Below are 20,463 nucleotides of genomic sequence, written 5' to 3' on the forward strand. Positions count from 1 at the left end.
AAAAAAAAAAAAAAAAAGATAAAAGTGGACAAAGGTAAAAGAGGAAGAGGAGAAACATACCTCACATCAAACGGACTTGCCGTGAACTAAGATGGGGAAGCATGTAGGAAGAGCTGGTTGTTGAGAATGAGGAGCAGTTAGGGAACTCAGTTTGGGAATTGATAAATTGGAGCTGTCAAGAGGAGAGCTTTTGTTGTTGATTAGAGTTCAGGGAAAAGGTCTAAGCTAGAGATGTGAAGTTGGGAATCCTCACAATTGAAGTATTTAAACCACAAGATTAAATGAAATTACTTAGGAAGGGCCTGGAGACTAAAAAAAGGAAGTACCCTAAGGAGTGAGCTTTGGAAAGTGCCAACACTAGAAGGTGGGGGGATAAAGAAGACCAGCAAAAAGTGACAAAGGTGAAATAAACTTAGGAGAATATAATCATTGCTTTAGTCATATTTTGGTTAGCAATTAGAGTTTATGAATATGAATATTATTTCACTGTGTGATTTATTTTTCTTTACACCTCCAAAGTACGGTTCTTCTGGTAACAACACGTACATGCCTCTGATTTATGGGGGGTGGGATGTTCTAATTAAACCGATAATAATTAAATAGATACATATTAAACTGTATCTATATACAGGTATGCACTTTAGTCCACTATTTCATCAATAAAAATATTACAAAATTAATTTCAATTTTCATTATCCATCATTTGCTATATCACTTATATCCTATAAAAATTTTTTTGTCCAAGCAAATACTTTGTCTTTTTTCTGGTTTTGTTTGATTGATAGTTGATTCAAGTGTTTGGATTCAGTTTAAATTTCAGACCACTATAAAATAAAGTTTAGCTATATTCTTTTTATCTCGATAATTAAATTATACTCATAACTTCCCATTTAAAAAGCTATAACTGTTAAAATATATGACATGTTTAAAGAGTAAGGCACTGAAGAGGTAGAGGAAATTTATGTATACTTAAAATTATTTTGTGGGTGGTGACATTTTTTTCCATACCATACTATTTCATCCTGGACATCAACATTGGCTTTCATTGTGGAAAATGAATCTTTCTACCTCAGTAGCTAAGATGCTCATCATTAGGTGACCTAATTGAGAGCACCAACAGCTGCTATGTAAATTTTCTCCAGTGGAGACTGACTTAGTAGCAGGGGGCAGGAGTTATGGTAATGTCCCACCACCTGGGAGATTGGAGGAGAGGGATGAGGAAAGAGAGTATGCTGAGAAGGAAAAGATGAAGGGATGGTGGGGAAAAGTGAGGGGAGGCAGCACTGGTAATGAGAAGGGACCAAAACTACCTGTGCTAGATATAAAGATGGAGTACAAAGATAGCCTTGGAAAGGGTATTGTGGAAATTATAGTATATTAAGAATAAGGAACTTGGGACTTAGAATAAGAAAAAGAACCTTTATTAAGGTCACTGTGTAGCAAGGTCAAGGGTTTAGAGGGGATTCACAGCCAAAACAATGCCAGCAGTGTCTCTAAAAGTGCTCAGCTCAGGTGCCTGGGTGGCTCAGTGGGTCAAGCATATGACTCTTTGTTTCTGCTCAGGGTATGATCTCATAGTTCATGAGTTCAAGCCCTGAGTTGAGCTCTGTGCTGATAGTACGAAGCCTACATGGGATTCTCCCACTCTGCCTCTGTCTCAGGCCCTCCCCTGTTCTCAATCTCTCTCTGTCTCAGTCTCTGTCTCTCAAATAAATAAATAAATAAATAAATAAATAAATAAATAAATAAATAAATAAATAAAGTTTTTTAAAAAATAAAATAAAAGTTCTCAGCTTTGTCTCTGCATCAGGATTTTCCCTAAGATAGTTGTTACAAATGCCACAACCCACTGAGGCAGAATCTCTCAGTGTTGCCAGGGAATCTGCATTTTTTAAGCAAAATCCCAGGCTCTCTCCTCATTCCCCAAGTGAATTACATGCCTACTAAAATTTGAGGACCACTGAACTGGTAATAGTGGAAAGATCGTGTGAGAAATAAATCTGGAAAATATATGTAGTAGACTCAGCTGGAGAGGAGAGTCTAAAGGAATTTGCAGAGCAAGAAATATGTAGAAAACAATAATGAAATTAGATAACATTCAGCAATAAAGTAACTGAGCTCTCAGGGAGGTATGATATGAGTAAAGAAGGAAGACTGGAGACAGGAGTTAGAAAAACTGCATGGGAGGGAATTATGAGAGGCAGGAATGACTCCCTCAGGGAGGACACTTATGTGAAGAGGAAGATGGAAGTCTACTCATGGCCTCCAAAACTCTGCTTTCCAAGATGTAAGCCCTGTGAGGCCAGTCAGTACCCAGAAGATGACACCAGAAAGGAAATTGTGACAGAAGAGCAGACTTGTGAAATAGGACCACCAAGCAGCTACTGCACATGACTTTCTGTGTTGGGCCTTTGTTAAGTCTCTCTCTGCTGTTTTATCAAACATCATCCCCACCTCAGTGACACATCAATATCTTTGGATAATCGTTTTCTTTGCAAAAATAACAAAGGGTTGTTTGATTTCCTACGGACTGTGGTGGATTGAACTTTGTATCCAGTCTGAGTACAGATGAGTAAGGGGGATATCCCAGTTCATGATTTTTGTTAGAGGCCTTAGCACACTCCCACGTGAGATCAAATGAGTCGGAAAGAGTTCTAGATAATTGGCAAGGACAATTGTTTTCTTTTTCCTCCTCACCATTGTTCTTTATCATTTGCTTTAATTTGCATTGAAATATGTATAATAAGTAGTTAAGTCATGTTTTATTTTTAAGCTCCCAATTCTGAAATTTAAAAGTCTGTTAGTATGAAATTAACAGTCAATTCTCCTGTGTCATATACTAGCAATGTGTTTCGTAGCCTTCACAAACCTGTACCCCTCATCAAATCCTTGTCCTAGCTTCTCAATAGTCCAAGCAACCAAGGATTTTTTTTTTAATCATTGTGACAAATCAATCAATCAATGATAGGAATAATCATTGTATGTTTACAAAAGGAGTGTCATCTTCCTGAAGAAACTGATACTTTCCCCTAAAAATCATTAGCGTGAATAGAAAGGGAGAGTGCTCCCTAGATGTTAGTTTTTCTTATTGGATTCTAATATTTCTAAGTAAGAAATGGAATTAATGAGAATTTTAACAATTTAACTTGATAATGTAGACAAAATAATAAATATTCTACACAGAATGCAAGATAGATGAAAAATGCTTTGACAGTTGACTGCAGAGGGATGCAAACAAATGCTGCACTCACCATGTGAACTTCTCTCTTCTTTTTCTTTGACTGGTATTTGGTAGGTTTATTCCTTTCTCTGCTGGAATGCCTCCTTCCATTCCAATCCAAGTTGGAATTGGATTCAAATCCAAAGATTCCTTCATTTTGTGGAATCCTCACTCCCATAGCATGTGTGACCAGTTCTTAGATGATGATTATAAAAGTCACTTACTCTTCAATTAGTAATCAATTTTAGATTTTTTATAGGTTAAATGAGAAACTACTAGGAACAAAATGAGTAGAGATAATATTGCATAATGAAATTTTTATGCCATAAATATTTTTTCTATACAGTAAAATTTTCCATATGCTCACTTGGCACTAATTTTTCTCCACATTTCTCAGCTATTAAAATTTGCTAACCCTGCCCTATGTATCATGGGGGAAAATATAGGTAATAGTTATTGAATGCTTGCTCTGTATTAGGTACTATCTTAGGCATTTCACATGAATTATGGTCAATCTTTCTTACCTCTTAGAATTCTTGTATATTTATTCCTAATTTCTTGAAGAGGAAACTGAAGCCTGACTGAAATCACTTAGCTAGAAGGTGGCTGAGCCTTCAGATTGGCCTGAATATAAAGGCTTATACTTTTCACTTGGATACTAATGTGACTTCAAATTTATTAGCGATTAACAATTACTTGTTTTGAATAGTAATACCTGACATATGTAATTATAAAGAATCTTCCTGGTGGTTGAGCAAAACTGAATTTATTTCACTTAAAAAATTTTAGGGTCACCTGGGTGGCTCAGTCGGTTAAATATCCAACTTCAGCTCAGGTCATGTTCTTAAGATTCATGAATTCAAGCTCTCCATCAGGCTCTGTGCTGACAGCTCATGAGCCTTGAGTCTGCTTTGGAATCTATGACTCCCTCTCTCTCTCTGCCCCTATCCCATTCATGTTTTATCTCATTCTCTCTCAGAAATAAATAAACATTTAAAATTTAAAAAACTACCAAAAAAAATCATGGTTTTGAAAAATGTCTTGGTTATTTTACTTAAAAAAAAAAACTCTTAGGATATCATAAAATTCTCTTAGAATAGTTCTTATCTGTTCAAAGGGAAGTTATGTTATTTGGAGTTCTGTTTCTCATTCGCCATCTGGTACTAAGGGCTGCTAATTCTTTCTGCTTTTTGTGTAACTTGCCTTTATCTTTGTTGTTCCAGTACTGGATACCAGTTTATTTACTATTCACCTGAAAACACAGCCAAAGCAAAAGAAGTTCTCAGCAACATCAATCAACTACAACCTCTGATAGCAACCCATGCAGACCTCCTGCTTAACTCTGCAAGCCAGCATTCTCCAGACAGCCTGAAGAATTCTTTAAAGATGCTTTCAGAAAAAGTAAGATCCAAATCACTACTACAGTGGGGAAAATGAAATACCCAAATCCCCACTGGTGTTGCTTTCTGCATACATTGCCTTTCATAGCATCTAGAAATGTAAAATAGACTAGGTTAAAAAGTAAGCTTCAAAGTATTGCCACAGGATCAAAATGAACTGGCCTCATTCTCTTTTCAAATCTTACTAAGCATTAATTAATTTTTAAGTAGGAAATGAAACTTACTATTGGCCGAGATATGTTTTCTCTTTTTCTTGACATCTTTCATTTTCTTTGGTTCATGGTCTTATTAAATGAGTTAAATTAGATTTTGAAAATTATTTTCCTCTGGTGATCAACTAATTTTTATGCATATGAAGCTATACTTTTGAATAGGAGTGTCCCCTCATTTGAAAGCAACTTGGATGTGGATTCTTATCAGTGGCATGGGGTAATTCCTCTGCCTTGGTTTGCTTTCTGTAACCTTATCTACTAGGAGAATATTTTAAAATTTCCAAAACTCTTAGCTATTGTTTGAAACGTAGTGGGACCGAAGCCTTAATTTTCTTTCAAGGGTGACTTGCACCAGTAGATGCAAAGAGAAAAGATGGTCTGGCAGGAGGTAAATAATCAACATCAACTTCCAAAACTAATTAGGGCTGAGAATTACAGAGAGAAAACCAAGACAGAAAAGAGAAACTGCAGCTTGATTTTAAATGTAAAACCAGGTGTCCTGGAGTCCAATTCCAACACCTTATCCTTAACTTTCACATTCTGAAGACATCTTGCAGTTTATGAGATTCTTCCAATAAATATGCCCTTGAAGAAACTGAGCAAAAACAAAATTCTGATGGTATCTTTTTAGAATAAAACAAGTGTAGTTTTTCATGTCCCTAAAGAACAGATTCGTAGAAACTTATTATATATTATATATGTATATATTTTTGATTCAGATATGTCAATTTATAGTATTAATACCTGTTGCTTATTAATCATTTTAATGTATACATTATCATCTGTTTTTCTTATAGAATGAAAATAATATCTATTTTCCTTAAAAATTAGCTAGTATCTATTCAAAGAGGTCACCTGAATTGTCTCATAAATTGTAAAGGGAAAAATGAAAATCCAAGACTTTCAGTTCAAAATGTAGCATTCTTTCTATGACATAACAGGTATTTGCATCATGAAAGGAAAAAAAATTGACCCAAATTTTAAAGATACCCTATTTTGCCAAACCCTATTCTTTATATGATTCATATTATTTCATTTAATCTTCAAACTTAATTTTCACATTGTGAGTACATATTATCTCCATCTCACAAAGGAAAATGATTAAAACTCAGAGAAGTTAAAACGAAGATGTGTGAAATCACACAGCTAGATGCAGACAGAACCAAGATTCAAATCCAGGTCTGGTTGACTCTGAAATGGAAAATCCTTCTGGTATCCTGTGTTATATGTGTGTTTTGACACTTCCTTTTTAAAAACTTTTAAATATGTTTTTGTTAGACATACTTCTCAGTAATACTTACGTATCCTAATAGTCGATAAATATGGCTAATAGTCAATAAATATGTTAGGACTAGAAAAAAGAGGGAAAAGCGGACAATGTTACATATAGTAAAATAATATAATTTCATTTGGGTTGACCTCTTTTTTTGGTTTGTAGGTGATAGGAGGTTTTTCTGGGTTCACGTAAGCAGAAAATTTTAGCAAATAGCACATCACTGCAGTGATTACAGAGCAGTATTTATATTCTTCCCAGGCATTGGGCCAGGGATTTGTCATTTCATATATCATTTACACCTCGCTGCCATGATTGGGGAGGGGATGGAACAGGGTGTGTATTTTCTCCTTTAACTCAGCATTGCCCTCACTTTTCCCGCTATGTTTTTCTACCGAGTAGACAAGCTTCAACTTCTAATAAACCTGTCAGCCTCTGAAATCAGAGGGATCTTTTTTAAGTTAAGTTTGCAAGCCACGCATTATTTTAAGAATTCATGCTTGGAACGTCAAAGAATTATCCAAGTTAACAGAGTTTTGCGTAATCTATGAAGACGACTATGAGCTTACAGTTTAAAATAAAGCATGATCCATGAACTTAGCATAAAAGATAAATAGTCTTAATATTTAATACTAGAAGATTTAGCTTAAAATATTTTGGTGTTTTATTGTTGTTGTTTTAAGATTTTTATCTCTAAGTAAACTCAACACCCAATATGGGGCTCAAACTTATAACCCCAAGATCAAGAGTTGCATGCTCTGCACCCTGAGCCAGCCAAGCACCCCAAAACATTTTGTTTTTAAGACCAGTGTCTTGCACACTGTAGGTCAGAGCATAAAAGTCCTTTCTGCTGATAGTCCCCTCGTTTCTTTTATTGAATCTGAATTGGTATGTTTAAAAAATAAGTACTTTAGTTGTTTTCTCTGGAACTCATTCATATAGCATATTCAATAGGAATTATCTGTGTTCATACATATCAGGAAAAGTCCAAGTTCAATATGGGAGAGTTCTCTGTATTGGCTAAAAAGGCTGTGGAGGGGTGAGGGTAGCCCATGGGCAGTGTAGATGAAGGCATTCAGTTCTTTTGTTACGAGAAAGAATCTCTCCTCTTAAGTAAAATGTTGCATCTGGAGATGCTAGCAATGGACACATTATCAGATGAATATATGCTCAGGGTCTGGGAGTGGAAGCAAAGGACAACAGAGAAATCCAACTGCATATAGAGAGAATCTCAGAGGAGCAATATCTGTAGATCCAATGTCAATTCACATTATTTCTACTGTTAATGATAACCAAGCCATAGGACTAGGGCTCCCCAGCAAATTCCATCCCTCTAAACATTTATTGGTGGAAAAACCAAGCAAGCAAACAAACACAAATTATGAAAAGTAAAAATATTTACTTAATTTGTATTATTACACTAGGTGTACAAAATGGAATAAGAAAGGTCTGTTCTTGTTCTTCCCAAGAGATTCGAGGTTCTTGATGATAATGGTTATGATGTTAATGATGATGATAATAATAACTAGCTTTTATTGGAGTTTTAATAACTTGAGTGAGACATTATTGTAACATTCTACGAGTGCATGAGATGGGTACTATTATTTTCAACATTTAATCTTTCTAATACTATGAAATAGTATACCTATTTATTAATGTCCTTTATTTTATAAAGTAGAGGAAACTGGGGTACAGAAATATATATAATGCACCCAAAATCACACACCTTGTGAGTCTAGCTCCATATGCTGCGAGTTTAACCACTATTCAATATGGTCAAATGTTCCATGAGTTCCATGATGGACACTTGTGTATACAGCTAAGGAAACAAGTAGAAAGGTCGAGGTAGGAGTAGGGAAGATAAAACTGAAATTCCATAAGAATAAGAACTTTCTAAAAATTTGTTATGGCCTAATGTGCACAAGCATAATTAAATTGTTCTAATTTTTTAATTATTAGTATACCTTCTGAGGGATGACTAGATTTGTTCATTACATATTAATTCATGAAAATAATAAGGAAATTATTTAATCTTATGATATTGGGTCATAACAAAAGGCAAACTCTGAGTATATATGAATAATCTGAACAGAAAAGATAAAGGATAGACCAAATTTTTAACATAAGATCTAAAAGGTAAATAATAGAGTGGGTTAAAAATGCATTTTCCTTTTTGCTAGACTGACAGTATACAATACTATGAGAAACAAAAGGGAGAAAAAAGTAATGTGACTAAATTGTAACTGAAAAAATAAGGACCTAAATATCGACAGCATGTAGGTATCTGTCTCTCACAGCTTAGATGTATGTGTGACATTCCTTTAAATGCCCATCACATTCTCTATTCCATAGAGACTGATAGATCTTGTTTAGAAAATCATTATTATTCTTGCTCATCAAAAAACAATATTGAGCACTTAACTGTGTGTGATATTGTACAAATGCTATATAGACACAGCCCTTAACTTTTACCATCTAAAATTTAAAAGAATGGGGTTTTCACATTATGAAAATTGCTAAATGGTAAAAAGCAACAATAAAAGGATTTTGTTGCAAATATTAGAGACAATAATATTGAGATTATTGAGACAGTGTGTTTGAGAAAATCTCATAACTTCTAATTCCTAGTGTCCTTTAACCTTAACATAATATATTGAACATCCTGTGTATTCCAAAAACAAAAAACAAACAAACAACACCAACAACAAAAACATTTTAGTCTAACATTTAACTCAAGGGTTCTCTTCAAAAATGTTCTGGGTTTTTTGTTTGTTTGTTTGTTTGTTTTCTTTTGTTGTTTTAATGACAATGCAAGGAAGCCAGTATACTAAGAAGTCAAAGATATAAAAAATATATTGATTATGTTGATTACTTAGGTACTGAGAAGGAATTTTTACTTTTATTTACTTCAGCCACTCCTAGATCTACCTCACTTCTAAACGAAGCAGAAGAAATTAATGTATAGAGGACCTTTTCTTTGTTTTTGTTTTCTTTTATAGCTGGTGAAAGTGAAAGTATATATGAATGTATATAGAAGTATAAATGAAGATGAAATTTCATGATAGAACTCCTATTTCTTCTTCTTATATTCCTCTTTAAATGGTAAACATTTACTTGATGAAATAAGCATATACCAAGCAAACAATTAAGCAGGAATATATGACTCACAACCAGAAGAAAAATCAAGCAACAGAAACAGACCCAGAAATAATAGAGATGATGAATTTAGCAGATAAGGACATTACAACAGCAATTATAAATACGGTCCATATATTTAGGGAAGCAGACAAACACATAAACAGGATAAGGAGGAAAAATGGAAGATTGAAAAAAAGAATAACATAGCAATAAGAAAAACACAAAATATAATTTTTAAAATAAAAATATGTACTAGCCAGAATTAGTAGATGGGTCACTTCAGAAGAATAAATAGTGAATTTGAAAATATAAGATTAGAAACTATTTAAATGAAGTGCAAAGAAAAATACATTAAAACATATATAGAACATGAATGACTTATCAAACAATACCAAGAAATCTAATATGCATGTAATTGGAGTCCTAGAAGAAGCAGGAAGGATATTACTCTTATAGACTAATATCTTCAAAGTACTGACACACACACACAAATTATAATTCCTTATCAAAAGAAGATACCTCTCAAGTATAAAGATGAAATAAAGACCATTTGGACAAATAAAAACTGGAAGATTTCATAGCAAACTTGTACTACTACAAATTTTAAAGTAAAGTTTTCAGGCAGAAGAAAGTGATAAGGTGGGGAAAAAATGGATCCAACAAAAGAATAAAGAGTGCTAGAAATGGTAAGTACCTGGACAAATTTTTTTATTTTTATTTTATTTTTTGAATTTTTTATTATAGTTTATTTTTGAGACAGAGAGAGACAGAGCATGAGCGGGCAAGGGGCAGAGAGAGAGGGAGACACAGAACCTGAAATAGGCTCCAGGCTCTGAGCTGCCACCACAGAACCCGATGCGGGGCATGAATCCACGAACCGCAAGATCGTGACCTGAGCCGAAGTCAGATGCTTAACCGACTGAACCACCCAGGTGCCCCCAGATATTTTTTTTTAAAGTCAGACTTTAACTTACTTAAACTTATTTAAAATAAGTTTATTCTTTAAAATAAAAATAATACTGAATGTATTATGTGGTTAGTAACTTTCTAGACAACAGTGTGATGGAATAGAGAATTTAGAAATAGACTCACACATATATGTTCAAATAACCTTAGAGAGAGAGCAAAGAAAATTCACCATGAAAATGATGTATTCTTAACATAAAACTCAGGAACAATTGGATATCCATATGCAAAAAAAAAAAACAAAAAAAACAAAAAAAAACCTTCCTTTATCTTTACCTCACATATCTATAAAAATTAATTCAAAATCGATCATAGATCTTAATATAAAAGCTAAAAGAAAGATTCAAACAGAAAAAACTTCTAGAAGACAACATAGTAGCAAATTTTTGTCATCTCAGATTAGACAAATATTTCTTAGGACACAAAAAGTATGAACCAGTATAAGAAAACACATGCTGTGCAAGGCATCATCAAAATCAAAAGCTTTCATTAAAGTTTCCAGGAGATAGTCTTCAGATGACACTATTAAAAAAATGGAAGGCAAGTCAGGACTGAGAAAAGATTCATAAAATATGTATCTTACAAAGGGATTGCATCAGAATACATAAAACGTTCTTACAATTTAATAATAAGACAGACAACTCAATTAAAAATGGGCAAAAAAAAATTGGAATGACATTTCGCCAGAGATGAATGAATATATGGATGGCAAATAAGCACATGTAAAGATGCTCATCATCTGCTTTGAAGGAAAGGTTGCAAGGAACAAAGATACCAGAGACACCACCACAAACATGAATTCTACAAAAGATNCTCATCATCATTTGCTTTTAGGGAAATACTAATTTAAATTAAAAAGAGATAATACTAACTACCCACTAGAATAGCTGAAATCAAAAAGGTTGAGCATTGAGGAGTTGGGGAGGGCATGGAACGACAGGAACATTCATATACTACTTACATAACTACTTGCACATTTTGAAAAACAGTTCAGCAGTGTCTCATAATGTTTATATAAATATAATAAACATAAATATGTATATATGTGTGTATATACACACACACACACATTTCACTCCTGGTTAGTCACCCAAGAGAAAGTCTCTTTCGTAAGTTGGAAGGTTATTGAGTAAGATGGACTTCAGACCTGCTTTGTGAAGATGATCCTCATAGAATAGAGAAGCTGAGCTAGACAGTGGCTTTGAATTATTGGACATTATTGGGCATTACAGAATGTCAGTATTGCTCTTGGGGGGAGCCTGCTAAAAATACAAATTCTGATTCAGCTTCTGGGCTGGCATTCAGATGTCTGCATTTTAATGTTGGTGGCCTTGAAGAACCTCCTGTAAAGCAAAGCATTAGTTTAGGAAAATTAAATCAACCAGTAAGGAGACTATGGAAGGTATCCCCATGGAATGTAGAAAGGACTTAACTGAGACTAGCTGTGGAAATAATCTTTGAAATTACTGAAAAGGTATAACTAGTAGAAATTAATGACTAATCTAGAAGATAAATATTGCTGAAGAGGATCCAGACAGTTAGACACTGAGCTGCTGCATACGGATGACACCACACAGTTTGAAATGACTACTAAAATAATAATTACCTGTTTATGTGATTGGCTACTTCTGTATTGCAGGTGGGATTGGCATCACTTTGAATTTTTTCAGTGAAAAAAAGGAGATTCTAAATAGTATGAGACTTTGCTTAATCTGTTGAGATCTCTAGTTTAAAAGAGTGGTTTTAAATAAACATATTCCTAACTATTCCTCTGCCATTAATATTGAGGAACCTAGGAAATTCAACCCCAGGAGAAGTAATTTTACTGGTTTTATACTTGTAGATAATTCTGTGTGTTACTTTGAAGAACACTTGCATGAGAATATGAATTGAAAAAATGTCAGGAAGGCAAGAAAACATTTCATTTTTAAGATACCATTTCTCTTTTTTAATATCAAACAAATGAAATGGTTTACCTTAGGTTCAGAGTTTATGCTTTTTTTGCTATATCATTAAACTATTTTTGAATAAATTGATTTGTCTATCCTTATGATTACACGTAGACAGCCTTTCCCTTTCATTTAATGAAGTGAGCTGAGTCAGGAAAGGAAAAGGTTTTCAATACATTGAGTCAGTAGGCAACTCCACATCCTTCCCATGACTTTGAACTTTCTTAGCGTCATCTCAGTTGGAAGAACAGCAGCATACAGATGTATTGGAATTGAGTGATTATATTAATCTCTTCAAGCTAATTTATTTTGAGTATAAAACATCAGGGTCTGCATTGGTCGACATCTACTAAGTAGTGCTGGTCAAGAAAATTTCCAGGTCATATGGTTATAGTAATGGAATATTTGGCTGTTTTCTAACAAAGTGCAATTCTGTGCAAAGGATCTTAGTGACTCATAGAGTTTCTAAAGAGCCAGATGAATTTTTCAATATAGACATAAAGTGTTTCTATAAGATTTTGTGTATTCATTCAGCCATGCCCCCCCAAGAAAATTCTGGGTTGTAATACTGCAGGAATCTACTGTACTATCTTTTATGTCTTTGGTGTCAAATCAACCCAAATGAAATTTCAATAAATGAAGTAGAATTTCTGTGCATGTGTGCAGTGGGAAGAAAATGATGGCAATTATAAGAACTGTAGATTTCATTGGGTGTGAATATATATTCAGCTACATAGTAATTAGATGACTGTTATGGAGATTTGAGCTGTAGTAGCAGAAATTCAAAGAAAGCAAGCTGTTTTGCTCTAAAAATAAGTCAAAAGAATTTATTGAATCTATCAATAGAGAAATAGTTAAGCTGAATGGAAGTAAATTTGCATTTTTAAATATTTAAATCCATATTGATGTATCTATCCATACTCTATTAAAATTATGTAAATAATGTGTTTCCCTATTTTTCTATAACTATCTTGCCTTGTGTGAGTACTGTCTTGCTACATTTTTATCAGTATTTTTTTGTATCCTTCATTCTCATTTTAACACTTCATTGTGAACATCAATTAATGTTTTTTGTATGCCTTTTCAGTATGAGCTGCCTTTTCCTTTTGTTTTCCTAATTTATTACCAAAATATTTTTCAGTGTTTTATTCTGGTACATCCTTTTTAAAAATATTTCTTGTCTACTTACCTTCAAAGTGCTTTTAATACAACCAATAGGTTAAAAGTATTTAAAAACATCCAATAAAGTTTAACTGTGAAGATAGTTACATTGATCATTGTAGACATGATTAATTAGAGGAGCAAGTAGATGCTCAAAGCTTTCGAGGAGCTTGGGGTTAAGGAAGAAGAAGGAGAAGGACAGAAGCATGCAGGTGACAGTGGGTTGATAGGTGGTGTGGAGTAAAGGGAAAAGCTACTGAATTTGTTAGAAAACTAGGGCTCTAGTTACTGGTAAGCAGTCTGTTCTGGGCATCACTCTTCCTTTTTAGTTTATCTGGTTTATGAGAGGTCTGGTCTGACTTTAAGGTCTTGTGCAGCTCTAGAATTTCATAATCTACTGCAAAGACTTAACTGTGTAGTCTAATTAGCATATGTAGTTTTATTAACATAGTCTTATTGGGTAATTGTTTTGCATGGAGTTTAACTGGTTTTCTTTAATTGCTGACACAACAGGGATTTTTAAGGGATAATTTAGTAATCATTAGTTAGACATGGCACTGTTGACTGCATATTGAGAATATTCCAGTAAATGATTACCTTGAGTTATAGCGATGGTGAAGTCAGCATTACATCCAAGTGTCTCATGAAATGGTGATGGTATCAACTATTATTAAAATAATACTATGAGTTGAAGGACTCCTTCCCAACAGATTACAGTATGTGAATATGTTAGCAATATGAGTCAATACTCTACTCTGACTGAATAGATTGTTAGACCGCATTCGTGTTGAGTCTAGTATAATACAGAAAATCAATTACTGCAGCCTCCAGTACAGTACAGGGTGAAGCTATTAAACATTTCATCAGGAAATTGCAAAGTACTGCTGTAAAGTTCGTTATCGTTGGGAAGCTGTCATTTCTATCATTTCTATAGTGCTTACTAGGTATTTACCACAAGCTTGTAAAATCTACCATAGCAAGTTTCACAGCAGCCTCATTAACACTGAGCATTACTGAAACCATTTGATGGAGGAGACAGTTGAAGGGGTGACAATAAGGAATTAAAGTCAAATATTTTCATGGAAAACTGCCTATAGCATTTCTACTGTTGAAATCTACTCATGATATTAAAAAGAAAAAAAAAGGTCTCCTGCCTCTATTTTTAAAGATACGTCTTTAGACTTTCAGTCTGTTTAAACTATAGAATATGCATAGTCTGATCACATTTTCTTTTAAGGTGCATTTGGAATTACTTGAAAGGAGCGGCAGGTAGACAGTGTTCAAATGATTATGTCTAGTGAAATTCATCTTCAGAGACAGAATTTGGAATTAAAAGAGAGGGGGCTGAGGAGACAGCTGGTGTTTATAGTGCCCACAGAACCTCAGCATTAACTTTTAGCACAGGAGGAGGACTCAAGGCCTTGGCATCCCCCCAAAACTCAACAACTTTCATTGATTGGTATGAATCATTTTCTCTCTCTGTTGCTTGTACTTTTTCCACCATGTGCACCACTTATGTGCCAACAAATCTGCAGTTGACCTTTTCATAGCTCTATGCTGAGATGCCTACCATGGTGTTTCTAATCCTTGTCAATTTCTTTCCAGACAGAGCTTTTTGTACATGCCTTCAAGGATCAGCTGGTCAGAAGTGCTCTTTTAGCCCTCTACACTGCCAGGCCAGGAGGTGTCCTTAAGAAACCACCCTCTCCTAAAAGCAGCCCAGAGGAGAGCTGTCCCCAGGACCCGCCCCCACTGATGAGAAGGCAGGACTCCATACCACATCATTCAGACTATGATGAGGAAGAGTGGGTAAGTCTCTTGCACATCATTTGCTTCCTGATGTTTAGTCCTGAGAAGTAAAGCAAGAAAGATAAAAATCTCTCCTTTTTATCAAAACAAGTTGGAAAGCTGTTCATAATACAGATTGTGGATAAATAGGTCACATTTGTCCTTGGGGGAAAATTATAAATGGAAGTTTTATTCCTGATCATATTTATTTAGCATAAAATTTAGAGTAATATATATATGTGTTCATATATATATGTATATATATAAAACCAAGATGTATATATATATATATATATAAAACCAAGATGTCATAAAAGCCAAGATGCCACAATTACATGACTCTATAATACTTTTCTGTATTTATTGCCAAAGTAACGTGAACCATTAAAATTGTGTTTTTTAGAAAAAGAGTCAAAGGCATTCATATCCACTACTTGTTGTGAATATTTTCTTACTGCAATCCAGTGTTTTAGTTCTGGATGAACTTCAAAAAATATTAGCGTTTACATAGCAATGGGCATAGATATCTCTTAAATCCTTCTTCTTTATGATTATTTTGTTAAAAGGATGTTCTTCAGGTGCTCTAAAATTGGCAAAAAAAAAAAAAAATGGCCACATAAAAGCATCTGAAAAAATAGGTAGTACGGCAAAAAACAAAACAAAACAAAAAGCCAACATGATAATAGAAACTCTAGTTGGACAGAATAAAACAAGAGAAACATGAAGGTGCTGGCTAAAGAGAAGCAGTTGTTCCTGAATTAATACATGTTAATTATCCAAGAACAAAGTATATGCATATCACACACACACACACACACACACACACACACACACAAACACAGAAGGAAGCTTTTTACTGTATCATAAGTTTAACAAAGAAAATAGCATGCTAGCCATATTAGATGTTAAACAGTTAATGATTGCTTTTCCCACCATTCTAGGTCTTTTCCTGTCATCCTTGCATTCAGGGAGTAAATTATTTGAAAGGCCCAGGTCTCTCAAAAAAAAAATTGCTGTCTGAAGGGCTGTGAAGTGATGCCTGCTCTTCCTTGTGATAAAACTTCTATCACAGGAAAGACAGAGCTGGGTTCCTAGAGGTAAATGCTGAATAAGTATTTGTTGCTGCTGATTAAGATTGTGCTTCTCCCACTGAAGCGTTTTCAGAAGAGCAAATCTAATATTTCTCCTTTTTACCTTCACCTTCTTCTTCAATTTATTCACAGCTCCAAGGCGTATGTACCTTTTAACCTCTCTGAAGTTCAATTTTCTCAATTGTAAAGTGAAAATAACAGTACCTGTTCTATTTAGCTCTTTGGGTGGTCATGAGATAAATGATTTACCTGTACAATAATGCCCCATTACCTGGGAAGGACTGGGAAATGCATTTTATTACTTTAGTATTACTGCTATATGTTTTCTTTTTTAAGATGCATAAATTATATAATCTTATTATGGGGATGAATACTATCTCTTAATGTAAATGGGGAAACTGGATCTATTATAAAATGTGTGTTGTGAATTTTAAAGAGTTTGAGTAGATATAGAAAAGAACTTGTATTTCATTTACTTAAATATATGACATCAACCTTGTGACAAATAGTTACCATTTTTATATTATATCAAGTAAAAATTTTGAAGTTGGGTATCTTCTGTTTTTATAATTTTCACCTCGCTTTGTTATGCAAATCCTCCCCCACACCTTGACAGTTTCCTGCCGCTCAAAAGTGTCCCTCTCTATCCCTCTCTCCTTATTTCCTTTTCTTTAGATAATTTTGAGAACTTCTATATTGTAGGTGCTCCAAATGGGAAGGTAAGTAACACTAGATCCTTAGGTTCTAGAACTCAAGAGTCTAGTGATAGATAAGACACCTTAGCAGAGTTACAAAAGGTTGTGACAGAGGTTGAAGAGAGACAGGTGGTAGACAATATGCTCTGCGAATACGGCTTTCCACTCAGGATTGGACGTACAGACCTTCTTATGAGGGGAAAAGAAGGAAGAGCATGGGAAATGTGTAGTGAGTTGATGAGGCCTGAGGTGAGCCATTCGGTTCTTTGAGAGTTCCCGAACACCGCTTCTGCCTAGTTCGGGGTGCTGCACGCTGAGGACAGAGTGAAACACCCAGGGATGCAAGGACTCCATGTCCTACCTATTCAGGGCTCTAGAAAGACAAGAACTATAGAGTAACTTAGGGTTGTATGTGGGAGAAAGCTGGAAAGGAGTCTGGTGGTCATGTGGATTTCTAGAAGTAATTCCTTTTTAAATTTTAGATGTTATATATATATTTTTAATGTTTATTTATTTTTGAGGGAGAGAGAGAGAGACAGAGGGTGAGCAGGAGAGGCAGAAAGAGAGAGGGATATAGAATCCCAAGCAGGCTCCAGGCTATGAGCTGTCAACAGAGAGACTGACTCAGGGCTCAAACCCACAAACCATGAGATCATGACCTGAGCCGAAGTCAAATGGCTTAATGGACTGAGTCATCCAGGGGCCCCTCCAGAAGTAATTCTAAAGATTTAAAAGTGAATAGAAAGTTAACCATTCAAGAAAGAGAATGACTGACGGACAGGAACACATTAGCTGACATATAAGAAGAGAGAGAGCTTGTGTGTGCCTGGGTGTGTGATTATTATTAGCAGTTTATTTGTTTTGCTTTAAAGATGGTGAAATTTGAGCATGTTTGGATTCCAAAAGCCATTTGAGAAGTGGGTAGGTGATGACTGGTAGAGCAAGGTTCTTTCTCCGTAGAGACGAGACTCAATTCTAGCACACAGGTGGAGGGTAGTCCTGGGCGAAAGTGGGCTCCTCTGCTGAGACTGTGAGGAGAATATAAGGATCAGCTTCACTTTTGCGAGGGTGAGTGAGGCTGTATGTTTTCTTTTTTGTTTGCTTAAAATCTTTTTCCAGCTGTATTGAGATAGAACTAACATATAATACTGTATTCGTTTAGGCTATACATGATAATGATTTGAGAAATAATTGCCATACTAAATTTAGTTAACATACAGCACCTCACATAGTTGATTTTTTTTCTGATGAGAACTTTTAGAATCTACTGTCTTATAACTTTAAAGGTACAATACTGTGTTGTTAACTATAGTCATTATGCTGTGCATTACAGCCCCATGACTTATTATCTTATAACTGGAAGTTTGTAACTTTTGACATCCTTTACCTATTTATCCCACCACCCCTGGCCCTCACCTCTGGCAATCACCAACCTGTTGTCTGTTTCTGTGAGTTTGTTGTCTGTCTGTTTGTTTGTTTTTTGTTTTTTTTTAAAGACCAACTTTTTTTTTCTTTAATGTTTTATTTATTTTTTTAGGAGAGAGAGAGAGAGAGACAGCGTGAGCAGGGGAGGGTCAGAGAGAGAGGGAGGCACAGACTGAAACAGGCTCCAGGCTCTGAGCTGGCAGTCAGCACAGAGCCCGACGCGGGGCTCGAACCCACGAACCGCGAGATCATGACCCAAGCGAAAGTCGGACGCTTAACCGACTAAGCCACCCAGGCGCCCCTGTCTGTCTGTTTTTAGACTCTACGTATAAACGAGACCGTACACTATCTGCCTTTCTCCATCTGACTTATGTCACTGATCTTAATGCCTTCAGGGTCCATCCATGTTGTTGCAAATGGCAGAATTTCCTTCTTTCTTCTTATGGCTGAATGATTTTCTACATATTTACCACATTTTCTTTGTCCATTCTCCTGCCAATGGACACATAAGTTGTTTCTATATCTTGGTCATTGTAAATAATGCTGCAGTGAATGTGGGGGTGCTGATATCTCTTTGAGATTGTGATTTCATTTCCTTTGGGTATATACGTCCTCAGAAGTTGAATTGCCGGATCATATGGCTGTTCTATGTTTAGTTTTTTGAGGAACCTCCAGATTGTTTCTCAGCGGCTGCACCAATTTGCACTCCCACCACACTACCCAGGGTTCTCTTTTCTCCACATCCACACCAGCATTTGTTATCTCTTATCTTTTTTATGGTAACCATTCTAACATGTATGAGTTGATATGTGATTGTGGTTTTGACTTGCATTTCCCTGATGATTAGTGATATCGAGCACCTTGTTACATACCTGTTGGCTATTTGTGCGTCTCCTTTGGAAAGATGTCTATTCAGTTCCTCTGGCCACTTTTTAAGTTTTTTCTGAGTTGTATGAGTTCTTTATATTGTTTGGATATCAATGCGGGTGCTTTATTTTATCTTTAAAGTGGAATCATGTGCAAAGACAAGGGGGAGAGGAGGATGGGCTGAAGAAAAGGGGAAGGTTTCAAATGACCACCGAAACAATGGGTAGAGGTGCTTACTGGCAACATTTAGAAAAATTGGGAAGAATTCCCTTGCTTGTGAAGGGCCAGTCAGGGTTGCAGTCTATCTGGTTGGAGTCTATCTGGTTGTTGGTTTATCCTTCATTATTGTTTTGGGAATACTTTAGTCTCTCGACATTAAGAAAAAGTCTTACTGATTTTTTTCTTCCAGCTGATGCAGACATGTCTTCTCAGTTTCTCAGGTGGTTTGGTTTCCTTCACAGACAAGAGGGTAGGGTCATAATAAAGATATGTATCTCTCTATCTTCTTTCATATACTTTCTGAATTTCCCCCAGAACACACTGTTGCTAGAAAGTATATGAATACTGTTTCTAAATTTGCCACAATTATAAGGAAAATCTTTCCCACTCAGAAAAGCTGCTTCTAACTCTCTCCTTTTAAAGTAATTTGACCCTATTTGCAAATGTAACCAAGTTTTGTTGTTATATAACATTCTGATTGATATTCCATAGCATTTACTTCCTATTGAGAAGATACCTTTGTTAAAAGACAGAAAACCCTTATTAGAAAAAAAAATTACCGAAGTTGTAACCATTTGACATTCTTTTCTAAGCTTTATCTACATTTGAAAAAATGAGGGGTACCTGGGTGGCTCAGTCGGTTAAGCATCTGACTCTTGATTTCAGCTCAGCTTATGATATCATGGTTGGTGAGATCAAGCCCTGAATCAGGCTCTGTTCTGATAATGCTGAGCCTGCTTGAGATTCTCTCTCTCCTCTCTCTCTGGCCCTTCCCTACTTGCTCTTATGCATATAATCTCTCTCTCAAAATAAATAAATAAACATTTAAGAAGTTAAATTAAATTAACTTGAAAAGGTGAGTAAATCCAAAAAACAGTAGCTCATTGAAAATGCCTCTAGAGACTGTGCTATTAAATTTATTTAACTTGAACAGCTGCGTTTAGCTTCTTATAATAAATATTAGAAACTAAATATATACTAGTAAATTACTCTTGTATTCTCCTCTGTTAATACATATAAAAACCTTTCTTTTTGAGGTTAGGAGAGAGAATCTCTATT

The 20,463-nt window shown here is 35.1% G+C and overlaps 1 protein-coding gene across 2 annotated transcripts in view; it reads left to right on the forward strand.

The window, feature by feature from the left end:
- The window catches only part of INPP4B (inositol polyphosphate-4-phosphatase type II B), a 367,279-nt gene that overhangs the window by 229,625 nt on the left and 117,191 nt on the right, over window positions 1-20,463 (forward strand). For both annotated transcript variants that reach the window (XM_077755934.1, XM_077755935.1), the window contains exons 12-13: window positions 4,444-4,621; window positions 14,925-15,128. In XM_077755934.1, the coding sequence (XP_077612060.1) occupies window positions 4,444-4,621; window positions 14,925-15,128 (382 nt within the window). The remainder of the gene's footprint in view (window positions 1-4,443; window positions 4,622-14,924; window positions 15,129-20,463) is intronic.

Source organism: Crocuta crocuta, unplaced genomic scaffold (assembly GCF_008692635.1).
Source record: "Crocuta crocuta isolate KB4526 unplaced genomic scaffold, BGI_CrCroc_1.0 scaffold112, whole genome shotgun sequence".
Classification (NCBI taxonomy): Eukaryota; Metazoa; Chordata; class Mammalia; order Carnivora; family Hyaenidae; genus Crocuta; species Crocuta crocuta.